Below are 13965 nucleotides of genomic sequence, written 5' to 3'. Positions count from 1 at the left end.
TGCATCTGGATGTCTCCCTCCAGTAGGCGAACACTGAGACGTAGTAGACTGCATCTGGATGTCCATCTCCAGTAGACGGACACTGAGACGTAGTAGAGTGCATCTGGATGTCTCCATCCAGTAGGCGAACACTGAGACGTAGTAGAGTGCATCTGGATGTCCATCTCCAGTAGGCGGACACTGAGACGTAGTAGACAGCATCTGGATGTCCATCTCCAGTAGACGGACACTGAGACGTAGTAGACAGCATCTGGATGTCCATCTCCAGTAGACGGACACTGAGACGTAGTAGACAGCATCTGGATGTCCATCTCCAGTAGGCGGACACTGAGACGTAGTAAACTGCATCTGGATGTCCATCTCCAGTAGGCGGACACTGAGATGTAGTAGACTACATGTGGATGTCTCCCTCCAGTAGGCGGACACTGAGACGTAGTAGACTGCATCTGGATGTCCATCTCCAGTAGACGGACACTGAGAAGTAGTAGACTGCATATGGATGTCTCCATCCAGTAGGCGAACACTGAGACGTAGTAGAGTGCATCTGGATGTCCATCTCCAGTAGACGGACACTGAGACGTAGTAGACAGCATCTGGATGTCCATCTCCAGTAGACGGACACTGAGACGTAGTAGACAGCATCTGGATGTCCATCTCCAGTAGGCGGACACTGAGACGTAGTAGACTGCATCTGGATGTCTCCCTCCAGTAGGCGGACACTGAAACGTAGTAGACTGCATCTGGATGTCTCCCTCCAGTAGGAGGACACTGAGACGTAGTAGACTGCATCTGGATGTCTCCCTCCAGTAGGAGGACACTGAGACGTAGTAGACTGCATCTGGATGTCCATCTCCAGTAGACGGACACTGAGACGTAGTAGACAGCATCTGGATGTCCATCTCCAGTAGACGGACACTGAGACGTAGTAGACAGCATCTGGATGTCCATCTCCAGTAGACGGACACTGAGACGTAGTAGACTGCATCAGGATGTCTCCCTCCAGTAGGCGGACACAGACGTAGTAGACAACATCTGGATGTCTCCCTCCAGTAGGCGGACACTGAGACGTAATCGACTACATCTGGATGTCCATCTCAAGTAGGCGGACACTGAGACGTAGTAGACTGCATCAGGATGTCTCCCTCCAGTAGGCGGACACAGACGTAGTAGACTGCATCTGGATGTCCATCTCAAGTAGGCGGACACTGAGACGTAGTAGACTGCATCTGGATGTCCATCTCCAGTAGGCGGACACTGAGACGTAGTAGACTACATCTGGATGTCTCCCTCCAGTAGGCGGACACTGAGACGTAGTAGACTGCATCTGGATGTCTCCCTCCAGTAGGCGGACACTGAGACGTAGTAGACTGCATCTGGATGTCTCCCTCCAGTAGGCGGACACTGAGACGTAGTAGACTGCATCTGGATGTCTCCCTCCAGTAGGCGGACACTGAGACGTAGTAGACTGCATCTGGATGTCTCCCTCCAGTAGGCGGACACTGAGACGTAGTATACAGCATCTGGATGTCTCCCTCCAGTAGGCGGACACTGAGACGTAGTAGACAGCATCTGGATGTCTCCCTCCAGTAGGCGGACACTGAGACGTACTAGACAGCATCTGGATGTCTCCCTCCAGTAGGCGGACACTGAGACGCAGTAGACAGCATCTGGATGTCTCCCTCCAGTAGGCGGACACTGAGACGTAGTAGACTGCATCTGGATGTCTCCCTCCAGTAGGCGGACACTGAGAAATAGTAGACTGCATCTGGATGTCTCCCTCCAGTAGGCGGACACTGAGACGTAGTAGACTACATCTGGATGTATCCCTCCAGTAGGCGGACACTGAGACGTAGTAGACTGCATCTGGATGTCCATCTCCAGTAGATGGACACTGAGACGTAGTAGACTACACCTGGATGTCTCCCTCCAGTAGGCGGACACTGAGACGTAGTAGACTACATCTGGATGTCCATCTCCAGTAGGCGGACACTGAGACGTAGTAGACTACATCTGGATGTCCATCTCCAGTAGGCGGACACTGAGACGTAGTAGACTGCATCAGGATGTCTCCCTCCAGTAGGCGGACACAGACGTAGTAGACTACATCTGGATGTCTCCCTCCAGTAGGCGGACACAGACGTAGTAGACTACATCTGGATGTCTCCCACCAGTAGGCGGACACTGAGACGTAGTAGACTACATCTGGATGTCTCCCACCAGTAGGCGGACACTGAGACGTAGTAGACTACATCTGGATGTCCATCTCCAGTAGGCGGACACCGAGACGTAGTAGACAGCATCTGGATGTCCATCTCCAGTAGGCAGACACTGAGGCGTAGTAAACTGCATCTGGATGTCTTCCTCCAGTAGGCGGACACTGAGACGTAGTAGACTGCATCTGGATGTCTCCCTCCAGTAGGCGGACACTGAGACGTAGTAGACTGCATCTGGATGTCTCCCTCCAGTAGGCGGACACTGAGACGTAGTAGACTGCATCTGGAAGTCTCCCTCCAGTAGGCGGACACTGAGACGTAGTAGACTGCATCTGGAAGTCTCCCTCCAGTAGGCGGACACTGAGACGTAGTAGACTGCATCTGGAAGTCTCCCTCCAGTAGGCGGACACTGAGACGTAGTAGACTGCATCTGGAAGTCTCCCTCCAGTAGGCGGACACTGAGACGTAGTAGACTGCATCTGGAAGTCTCCCTCCAGTAGGCGGACACTGAGACGTAGTAGACTGCATCTGGATGTCTCCCTCCAGTAGGCGGACACTGAGACATAGTACACTGCATCTGGATGTCTCCCTCCAGTAGACGGACACTGAGACATAGTACACTGCATCTGGATGTCTCCCTCCAGTAGACGGACACTGAGACGTAGTAGACTGCATCTGGAGGTCTCCCTCCAGTAGGCGGACAATGAGACGTAGTAGACTGCATCTGGATGTCTCCCTCCAGTAGGCGGACACTGAGACATAGTAGACTGCATCTGGATGTCTCCCTCCAGTAGGCGGACACTGAGACGTAGTACACTGCATCTGGATGTCTCCCTCCAGTAGACGGACACTGAGACGTAGTAGACTGCATCTGGATGTCTCCCTCCAGTAGGCGGACACTGAGACATAGTAGACTGCATCTGTATGTCTCCCTCCAGTAGGCGGACACTGAGACGTAGTACACTGCATCTGGATGTCTCCCTCCAGTAGACAGACACTGAGACGTAGTAGACTGCATCTCGATGTCTCCCTCCAGTAGGCGGACACTGAGGCGTAGTAGACTGCATCTCGATGTCTCCCTCCAGTAGATGGACACTGAGACGTAGTAGACTGCATCTGGATGTCTCCCTCCAGTAGGCGGACACTGAGGCGTAGTAGACTGCATCTGGATGTCTCCCTCCAGTAGGCGGACACTGAGGCGTAGTAGACTGCATCTGGATGTCTCCCTCCAGTAGGCGGACACTGAGACGTAGTAGACTGCATCTGGATGTCTCCCTCCAGTAGGCGGACACTGAGGCGTAGTAGACTGCATCTGGATGTCTCCCTCCAGTAGGCGGACACTGAGACGTAGTAGACTGCATCTGGATGTCTCCCTCCAGTAGGCGGACACTGAGACGTAGTAGACTGCATCTGGATGTCTCCCTCCAGTAGGCGGACACTGAGACATAGTAGACTGCATCTGGATGTCCATCTCCAGTAGGCGGACACTGAGACATAGTACACTGCATCTGGATGTCTCCCTCCAGTAGGCGGACACTGAAACGTAGTAGACTGCATCTGGATGTCTCCCTCCAGTAGGCGGACACTGAGACATAGTAGACTGCATCTGGATGTCTCCCTCCAGTAGGCGGACACTGAGACATAGTAGACTGCATCTGTATGTCTCCCTCCAGTAGGCGGACACTGAGACGTAGTAGACTGCATCTGGATGTCTCCCTCCAGTAGGCGGACACTGAGACGTAGTAGACTGCATCTGTATGTCTCCCTCCAGTAGGCGGACACTGAGACGTAGTAGACTGCATCTGGATGTCTCCCTCCAGTAAGCGGACACTGAGACGTAGTACACTGCATCTGGATGTCTCCCTCCAGTAGACGGACACTGAGACGTAGTAGACTGCATCTGGATGTCTCCCTCCAGTAGGCGGACAGTGAGACGTAGTAGACTGCATTTGGATGTCTCCCTCCAGTAGGCGGACACTGAGACGTAGTAGACTGCATCTGGATGTCTCCCTCCAGTAGGCGGACACTGAGACGTAGTAGACTGCATCTGTATGTCTCCCTCCAGTAGGCGGACACTGAGACGTAGTAGACTGCATCTGGATGTCTCCCTCCAGTAAGCGGACACTGAGACGTAGTAGACTGCATCTGTATGTCTCCCTCCAGTAGGCGGACACTGAGACGTAGTAGACTGCATCTGGATGTCTCCCTCCAGTAGGCGGACACTCCAGAAAACGATGGCAGATCTCATGTTCGCTCTGTTGTCACCATTACAGTCCCTGTCGGTGCACACACCCGAACCTGGTTTTACCGGTGATTTCAGAAGTAAGCCCCAACAGGGACACAGAACACAATGTGAAAGCACTCTAAGAGACACTCCGTCCACCCCACCGCCTCCTCAGCGCTCACCCCCTCCAGGGATATTACACCCTCACCTGGGACTCTGCTTCCCACCATCCTCCCCCACACAGGAAAGGAGGCCAAAGAGAAAGGGAGACTGAGGAGGAGGGGATGGCGGGAGGGGGCGCCGAGGAGGATGGGGGGAGGGGGCGCCGAGGAGAAGGGGAGGCCGCTGATCTGTGGGCTGTCAGTATACACCACACTGCACCCTGCAGAGCAAGGGGTGACCGCCGAGAGACGCTTTGCCATGCAGAGCTGGTAGTGCATTATGCAAGGGGCAATGCAGCGCCTTATCTTTCTGCACATACAAGCTCTGGAATTGCATGCTGCGCCTTGTAGTTCTACAAAGTACTGCACTGATGAGAAGGTGGTTTGATCACTGCTGGCAGCGGACGCCCCGACCACCCCCTGATGTTACTGCATCACTACAAGGGGTACTCATCACCAGGAGCCCTCCACCAAAATGAGCGCACAGAGCCCACCACCGGACACCAGGACAAGACGTGGCACCTGTGCTTACCACGTACTCCATCTCAGCGTCTCACTTCTGCCTGGTCTTCAGCTACCTGCATGTCAGCGACAAGAAGGGGTTTAAGTGCTGGGGGTGCAGATCACTGCCCCCCCAGGGTAGTGTGAAGCACAAGCAGACCCACCCTCCCCCGCCAGCCTGAGATCCCCTCTCCCCCCGCACAGCACTGCTTCTCCACCACTGTTCACACTCACTCCCTGCTTCTCTCCCTCCTTATAACACCCCCCCTATACCTGAGGGGGAGCCCGGACACAGTGGTAATATCAGCAGGGTGTAGGCCGAGGCCTCCTACTGTGCACCACAGGGGTGCCTGCACACGCCACTCATACCCATACATGACAGGAACACCTGCACACCGCCACACACAACACGCGGCCGCCATCTACACCTCTGCCGCCGCCTGTCACACGGCCGCCATCTACACCTCTGCCACCGCCTGTCACACGGCCGCCATCTACACCTCTGCCACCGCCTGTAACACGGCCGCCATCTACACCTCTGCCACCGCCTGTAACACGGCCGCCATCTACACCTCTGCCGCCGCCTGTCACACGGCCGCCATCTACACCTCTGCCACCGCCTGTAACACGGCCGCCATCTACACCTCTGCCACCGCCTGTCACACGGCCGCCATCTACACCTCTGCCACCGCCTGTAACACGGCCGCCATAACACCTCTGCCACCGCCTGTAACACGGCCGCCATCTACACCTCTGCCACCGCCTGTAACACGGCCGCCATCTACACCTCTGCCACCGCCTGTAACACAGCCATCTACACCTCTGCCACCGCCTGTAACACGGCCGCCATCTACACCTCTGCCACCGCCTGTAACACGGCCGCCATCTACACCTCTGCCACCGCCTGTCACACGGCCGCCATCTACACCTCTGCCACCGCCTGTAACACGGCCGCCATCTACACCTCTGCTACCGCCTGAAACACGGCCGCCATCTACACCTCTGCCACCGCCTGTGACACAGCCATCTACACCTCTGCCACCGCCTGTGACACAGCCATCTACACCTCTGCCACCGCCTGTAACACAGCCATCTACACCTCTGCCACCGCCTGTAACACAGCCATCTACATCTCTGCCACCGCCTGTAACACAGCCATCTACATCTCTGCCACCGCCTGTAACACGGCCATCTACATCTCTGCCACCGCCTGTAACACGGCCGCCATCTACATCTCTGCCACCGCCTGTAACACGGCCACCATCTACATTTCTGCCACCACCTGTAACACGGCCGCCATCTACACCTCTGCCACCGCCGGTAACACGGCCGCCATCTACACCTCTGCCACCGCCGGTAACACTGCCGCCATCTACACCTCTGCCACCACCTGAAACACGGCCGCCATCTACACCTCTGCCACCGCCTGTCACACGGCCGCCATCTACACCTCTGCCGCCGCCTGTAACACGGCCGCCATCTACACCTCTGCCACCGCCTGTAACACGGCCGCCATCTACACCTCTGCCACCGCCTGTCACACGGCCGCCATCTACACCTCTGCCACCGCCTGTCACACGGCCGCCATCTACACCTCTGCCACCGCCTGTCACACGGCCGCCATCTACACCTCTGCCACCGCCTGTCACACGGCCGCCATAACACCTCTGCCACCGCCTGTCACACGGCCGCCATAACACCTCTGCCACCGCCTGTCACACGGCCGCCATCTACCTCTCTGCCACCGCCTGTAACACGGCCGCCATCTACACCTCTGCCACCGCCTGTAACACGGCCGCCATCTACACCTCTGCCACCGCCTGTAACACGGCCGCCATCTACACCTCTGCCACCGCCTCTAACACGGCCGCCATCTACACCTCTGCCACCGCCTGTCACACGGCCGCCATCTACACCTCTGCCACCGCCTGTCACACGGCCGCCATCTACACCTCTGCCACCGCCTGTCACACGGCCGCCATCTACACCTCTGCCACCGCCTGTCACACGGCCGCCATCTACACCTCTGCCACCGCCTGTCACACGGCCGCCATCTACACCTCTGCCACCGCCTGTCACACGGCCGCCATCTACACCTCTGCCACCGCCTGTCACACGGCCGCCATCTACACCTCTGCCACCGCCTGTCACACGGCCGCCATCTACACCTCTGCCACCGCCTGTCACACGGCCGCCATCTACACCTCTGCCACCGCCTGTCACACGGCCGCCATCTACACCTCTGCCACCGCCTGTAACACGGCCGCCATCTACACCTCTGCCACCGCCTGAAACACGGCCGCCATCTACACCTCTGCCACCGCCTGAAACACGGCCGCCATCTACACCTCTGCCACCGCCTGTAACACGGCCGCCATCTACACCTCTGCCACCGCCTGAAACACGGCCACCATCTACACCTCTGCCACCGCCTGTAACACGGCCGCCATCTACACCTCTGCCACCGCCTGTAACAAGGCCGCCATCTACACCTCTGCCACCGCCTGTAACACGGCCGCCATCTACACCTCTGCCACCGCCTGTAACACGGCCGCCATCTACACCTCTGCCACCGCCTGAAACACGGCCGCCATCTACACCTCTGCCACCGCCTGTAACACGGCCGCCATCTACACCTCTGCCACCGCCTGTAACACGGCCGCCATCTACACCTCTGCCGCCGCCTGTAACACGGCCGCCATCTACACCTCTGCCGCCGCCTGTCACACGGCCGCCATCACACCTCTGCCGCCGCCTGTCACACGGCCGCCATCACACCTCTGCCCGTTACGCGGCCGCCATCTACACCTCTGCCGCCGCCTGTAACACGGCCGCCATCTACACCTCTGCCGCCGCCTGTAACACGGCTGCCATCTACACCTCTGCCGCCTGTAACACGGCTGCCATCTACACCTCTGCCGCCGCCTGTAACACGGCCGCCATCTACAACTCTGCCACCGCTTGTAACACGGCCGCCATCTACACCTCTGCCACCGCCTGAAACACGGCAGCCATCTACACCTCTGCCACCGCCTGAAACACGGCAGCCATCTACACCTCTGCCACCGCCTGTAACACGGCCGCTATCTACACCTCTGCCACAGCCTGTCACACGGCCGCCACCAACACCTCTGATAACGCCTGTCACAAGGCCGCCATCTACACCTCTGCCACCGCCTGTAACATAGCCACCATCTACATCTCTGCCACCGCCTATAACACAGCCGCCATCTACACCTCTGCCGCCGCCTGTCACACGGCCGCCATCACACCTCTGCCGCCGCCTGTCACACGGCCGCCATCTACACCTCTGCCCGTTACGCGGCCGCCATCTACACCTCTGCCGCCGCCTGTAACACGGCCGCCATCTACACCTCTGCCGCCGCCTGTAACACGGCTGCCATCTACACCTCTGCCGCCGCCTGTAACACGGCCGCCATCTACAACTCTGCCACCGCCTGAAACACGGCCGCCATCTACACCTCTGCCACCGCCTGAAACACGGCAGCCATCTACACCTCTGCCGCCGCCTGTAACACGGCCGCTATCTACACCTCTGCCACAGCCTGTCACACGGCCGCCACCAACACCTCTGATAACGCCTGTCACAAGGCCGCCATCTACACCTCTGCCACCGCCTGTAACACAGCCGCCATCTACACCTCTGATAATGCCTGTAATACAGCCGCCATCTACATCTCTGCCACCGCCAGTAACACAGCCACCATCTACATCTCTGCCACCACATGTAACAGAGTCGCCATCACACATCTGCCGCCTCCTATAACACGGCCGCCATCTACACCTCTGCCGCCGCCTGTAACACGGCCATCTACATCTATATGACAACGCCTGTAACACGGCCGCCATCTGCACCTCGAACAATGCCTGTAACACGGCGGCCATCTGCACCTCTGACGCAGCCTGTAACACGGCGGCCATCTGCACCTCTGACGCAGCCTGTAACACGGCCGCCATCTGCACCTCTGACTCAGCCTGTAACACGGCCGCCATCTGCACCTCTGCCGCAGCCTGTAACACGACCGCCATCTGCACCTCTGACGCAGCCTGTAACACGACCGCCATCTGCACCTCTGACGCAGCCTGTAACACGACCGCCATCTACATCTCTGCCGCCGCCTGTAACACGGCCGCCATCTACATCTCGAACAATGCCTGTAACACGGCCGCCATCTACATCTCGAACAATGCCTGTAACACGGCCGCCATCTACATCTCGAACAATGCCTGTAACACGGCCGCCATCTACATCTCGAACAATGCCTGCAACACGGCCGCCATCTGCACCTCTGCCGCAGCCTGTAACACGACCGCCATCTGCACCTCTGCCGCAGCCTGTAACACGACCGCCATCTACATCTCTGCCGCAGCCTGTAACACGACCGCCATCTGCACCTCTGACGCAGCCTGTAACACGACCGCCATCTACATCTCTGCCGCCGCCTGTAACACGGCCATCATCAACATCTCGAACAATACCTGTAACACGGCCGCCATCTACATCTCTGCCGCAGCCTGTAACACGACCGCCATCTGCACCTCTGACGCAGCCTGTAACACGACCGCCATCTACATCTCTGCCGCCGCCTGTAACACGGCCATCATCAACATCTCGAACAATGCCTGTAACACGGCCGCCATCTACATCTCGAACAATGCCTGTAAGACGGCCGCCATCTACATCTCGAACAATGCCTGTAAGACGGCCGCCATCTACATCTCGAACAATGCCTGTAACACGGCCGCCATCTGCACCTCTGACGCAGCCTGTAACACGACCGCCATCTGCACCTCTGACGCAGCCTGTAACATGAAAGCCATCTACATCTCTGCCACCGCCTGTAACACGACCGCCATCTACATCTCTGCCACCGCCTGTAACACGACCACCATCTACATCTCTGCCGCCGCCTCTAACACGGCCGCCATCTACACCTCTGCCACAGCCTGTCACACGGCCACCATCTACATCTCTGCCACCGCCTGTAACACAGCCGCCATCTACACCTCTGCCACCGCCTGTAACACAGCCGCCATCTACACCTCTGCCACCGCCTGTAACACAGCCGCCATCTACACCTCTGCCACCGCCTGTAACACAGCCGCCATCTACACCTCTGCCACCGCCTGTAACACAGCCGCCATCTACACCTCTGCCACAGCCTGTAACACGGCCACCATCTACATCTCTGCCACTGCCTGTAACACAGCCGCCATCTACACCTCTGCCACCGCCTGTAACACAGCCATCTACACCTCTGCCACCGCCTGTAACACAGCCATCTACACCTCTGCCACCGCCTGTAACACAGCCAACATCTACATCTCTGCCACCGCCTGAAACACAGCCATCTACACCTCTGCCACCGCCTGTAACACAGCCATCTACACCTCTGCCACCGCCTGTAACACAGCCAACATCTACATCTCTGCCACCGCCTGTAACACAGCCGCCATCTACACCTCTGCCACCGCCTGTAACACAGCCGCCATCTACACCTCTGCCACCGCCTGTAACAGCCAACATCTACATCTCTGCCACCGCCTGTAACACAGCCGTCATCTACACCTCTGCCACCGCCGCCATCTACACCTCTGCCACCGCCTGTAACACAGCCGCCATCTACACCTCTGCCACCGCCTGTAACACGGCCGCCATCTACACCTCTTTAACACTGTTATGTCCGTTACACACACCCCTCTTTCGCTTTGAGCTCCTGTCTCCTGTACTGGTCAGGACTGGTGAGACATCAAACATGTAGAGCTCTGCTCTACATCAGTCATCAGTGACTGAATACGGAGGGTGACAGCCTGGCCTGACTAGTCCTGCTCACACAGCTGACTCCTATAGATCAGACTGGAATATGTGGGAAATCTTCTTTCTGAGACCCTTGAAGAAGGAGGGAGAACCAGACACCAGAAATACAGGGTATATACACAGACTAACGCGCATAGGGAGGGGAGCAGTGACGACGGGAGGAGAGGGGGGGGCAGCGACGGGAGGAGAGGGGGGGGGGCGGCGGGAGGAGAGGGGGGGCGGCGGCGACGGGAGGAGAGGGGGGGCGGCGGCGACGGGAGGAGAGGGGGGGGCGGCGGCGACGGGAGGAGAGGGGGGGGCGGCGGCGACGGGAGGAGAGGGGGGGGCGGCGGCGACGGGAGGAGAGGGGGGGGCGGCGGCGACGGGAGGAGAGGGGGGGGCAGCGGCGACGGGAGGAGAGGGGGGGGCAGTGACGGGAGGAGAGGGGGGGGCAGTGACGGGAGGAGAGGGGGGGCAGTGACGGGAGGAGAGGGGGCAGTGACGGGAGGAGAGGGGGGGGCAGTGACGGGAGGAGAGGGGGGCAGTGACGGGAGGAGAGGGGGGGGCAGTGACGGAGGAGAGGGGGGGGCAGTGACGGGAGGAGGAGGGGGGGGCAGTGACGGGAGGAGAGGGGGGGGCAGTGACGGGAGGAGAGGGGGGGCAGTGACGGGAGGAGAGGGGGGGCAGTGACGGGAGGAGAGGGGGGGCAGTGACGGGAGGAGAGGGGGGGGCAGTGACGGGAGGAGAGGGGGGGGCAGTGACGGGAGGAGAGGGGGGGGCAGTGACGGGAGGAGAGGGGGGGGCAGTGACGGGGAGGAGAGGGGGGGCAGTGACGGGAGGAGAGGGGGGGGCAGTGACGGGAGAGAGGGGGGGGGCAGTGACGGGAGGAGAGGGGGGGGCAGTGACGGGAGGAGAGGGGGAGGGCAGTGACGGGAGGAGAGGGGGGGCAGTGACGGGAGGAGAGGGGGGGGCAGTGACGGGAGGAGAGGGGGGGCAGTGACGGGAGGAGAGGGGGGGGCAGTGACGGGAGGAGAGGGGGGGGCAGTGACGGGAGGAGAGGGGGGGGCAGTGACGGGAGGAGAGGGGGGGGCAGTGACGGGAGGAGAGGGGGGGCAGTGACGGGAGGAGAGGGGGGGGCAGTGACGGGAGGAGAGGGGGGGGCAGTGACGGGTTGGATGACGGGAGAGGAGGGGGGGGCAGTGACGGGGGGGGGGGGGGGGGGGGAGAGAGGGGGGGCAGTGACGGGAGGAGAGGGGGGGGCAGTGACGGGAGGAGAGGGGGGGCAGTGACGGGAGGAGAGGGGGGGGCAGTGACGGGAGGAGAGGGGGGGGCAGTGACGGGAGGAGAGGGGGGGGCAGTGACGGGAGGAGAGGGGGGGGCAGTGACGGAGGAGAGGGGGGGGCAGTGACGGGAGGAGAGGGGGGGGCAGTGACGGGAGGAGAGGGGGGGGCAGTGACGGGAGGAGAGGGGGGGGCAGTGACGGGAGGAGAGGGGGGGCAGTGACGGGAGGAGAGGGGGGGGCAGTGACGGGAGGAGAGGGGGGGGCAGTGACGGGAGGAGAGGGGGGGGCAGTGACGGGAGGAGAGGGGGGCAGTGACGGGGAGGAGAGGGGGGGCAGTGACGGGAGGAGAGGGGGGGGCAGTGACGGGAGGAGAGGGGGGGGCAGTGACGGGAGGAGAGGGGGGGGCAGTGACGGGAGGAGAGGGGGGGGCAGTGACGGGAGGAGAGGGGGGGGCAGTGACGGGAGGAGAGGGGGGGGCAGTGACGGGAGGAGAGGGGGGGGCAGTGACGGGAGGAGAGGGGGGGCAGTGACGGGAGGAGAGGGGGGGCAGTGACGGGAGGAGAGGGGGGGCAGTGACGGGAGGAGAGGGGGGCAGTGACGGGAGGAGAGGGGGGGCAGTGACGGGAGGAGAGGGGGGCAGTGACGGGAGGAGAGGGGGGGCAGTGACGGGAGGAGAGGGGGGGCAGTGACGGGAGGAGAGGGGGGGCAGTGACGGGAGGAGAGGGGGGGCAGTGACGGGGAGAGGGGGGGGCAGTGACGGGAGGAGAGGGGGGGGCAGTGACGGGAGGAGAGGGGGGGCAGTGACGGGAGGAGAGGGGGGGCAGTGACGGGAGGAGAGGGGGGGCAGTGACGGGAGGAGAGGGGGGGGCAGTGACGGGAGAGGGGGGGGGCAGTGACGGGAGGAGAGGGGGGGGCAGTGACGGGAGGAGAGGGGGGCAGTGACGGGAGGAGAGGGGGGGCAGTGACGGGAGAGGGGGGGGCAGTGACGGGAGGAGAGGGGGGGGCAGTGACGGGAGGAGAGGGGGGGGCAGTGACGGGAGGAGAGGGGGGGGGCAGTGACGGGAGAGGGGGGGGGCAGTGACGGGAGGAGAGGGGGGGGCAGTGACGGGAGGAGAGGGGGGGGCAGTGACGGGAGGAGAGGGGGGGCAGTGACGGGAGGAGAGGGGGGGCAGTGACGGGAGGAGAGGGGGGGCAGTGACGGGAGGAGAGGGGGGGGCAGTGCTTTGCTGTAGGGGAGTACACCCGGGTTGGGGGGTGACTGACCTTCCCATGGGCTGAGCCCTCCCCTCATACACCCGCACTCACCGGGGCAGCATGGAGCGGGCCGGCCGGGGAGTCACAGGGTCGGAATCTTGAGACAAGAAACTTTCCGTCTTTCTCTAACAGAAAACTTTTCCACTTCCGGCTCCACCTGGGTTACGTCACGGGGGAGGAGCCGCCATCTTGGACAGGATGGTCTCTCAAGCCTCGTTCTAATACCAGACTCCGCCCACCAATGAATCTGGAGCACTGGTTGGCTGAGCCCGCCAGCCAATTACTTAGCCTGGAGCTGAGGTTTGAACGTGAAGCGCGGACGGAACGGTCAGTGAGGGGGAGAGATGTCCGCCAAACACATCTACTATTCCGACAAGTACGACGACGACCGCTACGAGTACCGGTAACCGAGGCTGCGGGGGGTTTTCTGGGGACAACCGCCGGCGCCCGTGGGCTGAGCGCTGGATCTCTGTGTCCCCCCCACGTTCCTTCTCTCTCTGTGTCCCCCCCCC

The 13965-nt window shown here is 60.7% G+C and overlaps 1 protein-coding gene across 1 annotated transcript in view; it reads right to left on the bottom strand.

Moving 5' to 3' along the window:
- LOC141250438 (SHC-transforming protein 1) overlaps window positions 1–13636 on the bottom strand; it is a gene marked incomplete at its 3' end in the record, with an annotated part of 49385 nt that extends 35749 nt beyond the window's left edge. Inside the window, exons 1-2 of the mRNA XM_073669969.1 lie at window positions 13505–13636; window positions 5131–5176 (exon numbers count right to left, since the gene is read on the bottom strand). Of these exons, the coding sequence (XP_073526070.1) occupies window positions 5131–5142 (12 nt within the window). The remainder of the gene's footprint in view (window positions 1–5130; window positions 5177–13504) is intronic.
- Between the last annotated feature and the right edge of the window lie 329 nt (window positions 13637–13965).

This window comes from Phyllobates terribilis, unplaced genomic scaffold, assembly GCF_046119375.1.
Source record: "Phyllobates terribilis strain yellow unplaced genomic scaffold, ASM4611937v1 Scaffold_5698__1_contigs__length_49802, whole genome shotgun sequence".
NCBI lineage: Eukaryota > Metazoa > Chordata > Amphibia > Anura > Dendrobatidae > Phyllobates > Phyllobates terribilis.
This window is presented reverse-complemented; position numbering and strand designations above follow the sequence as displayed.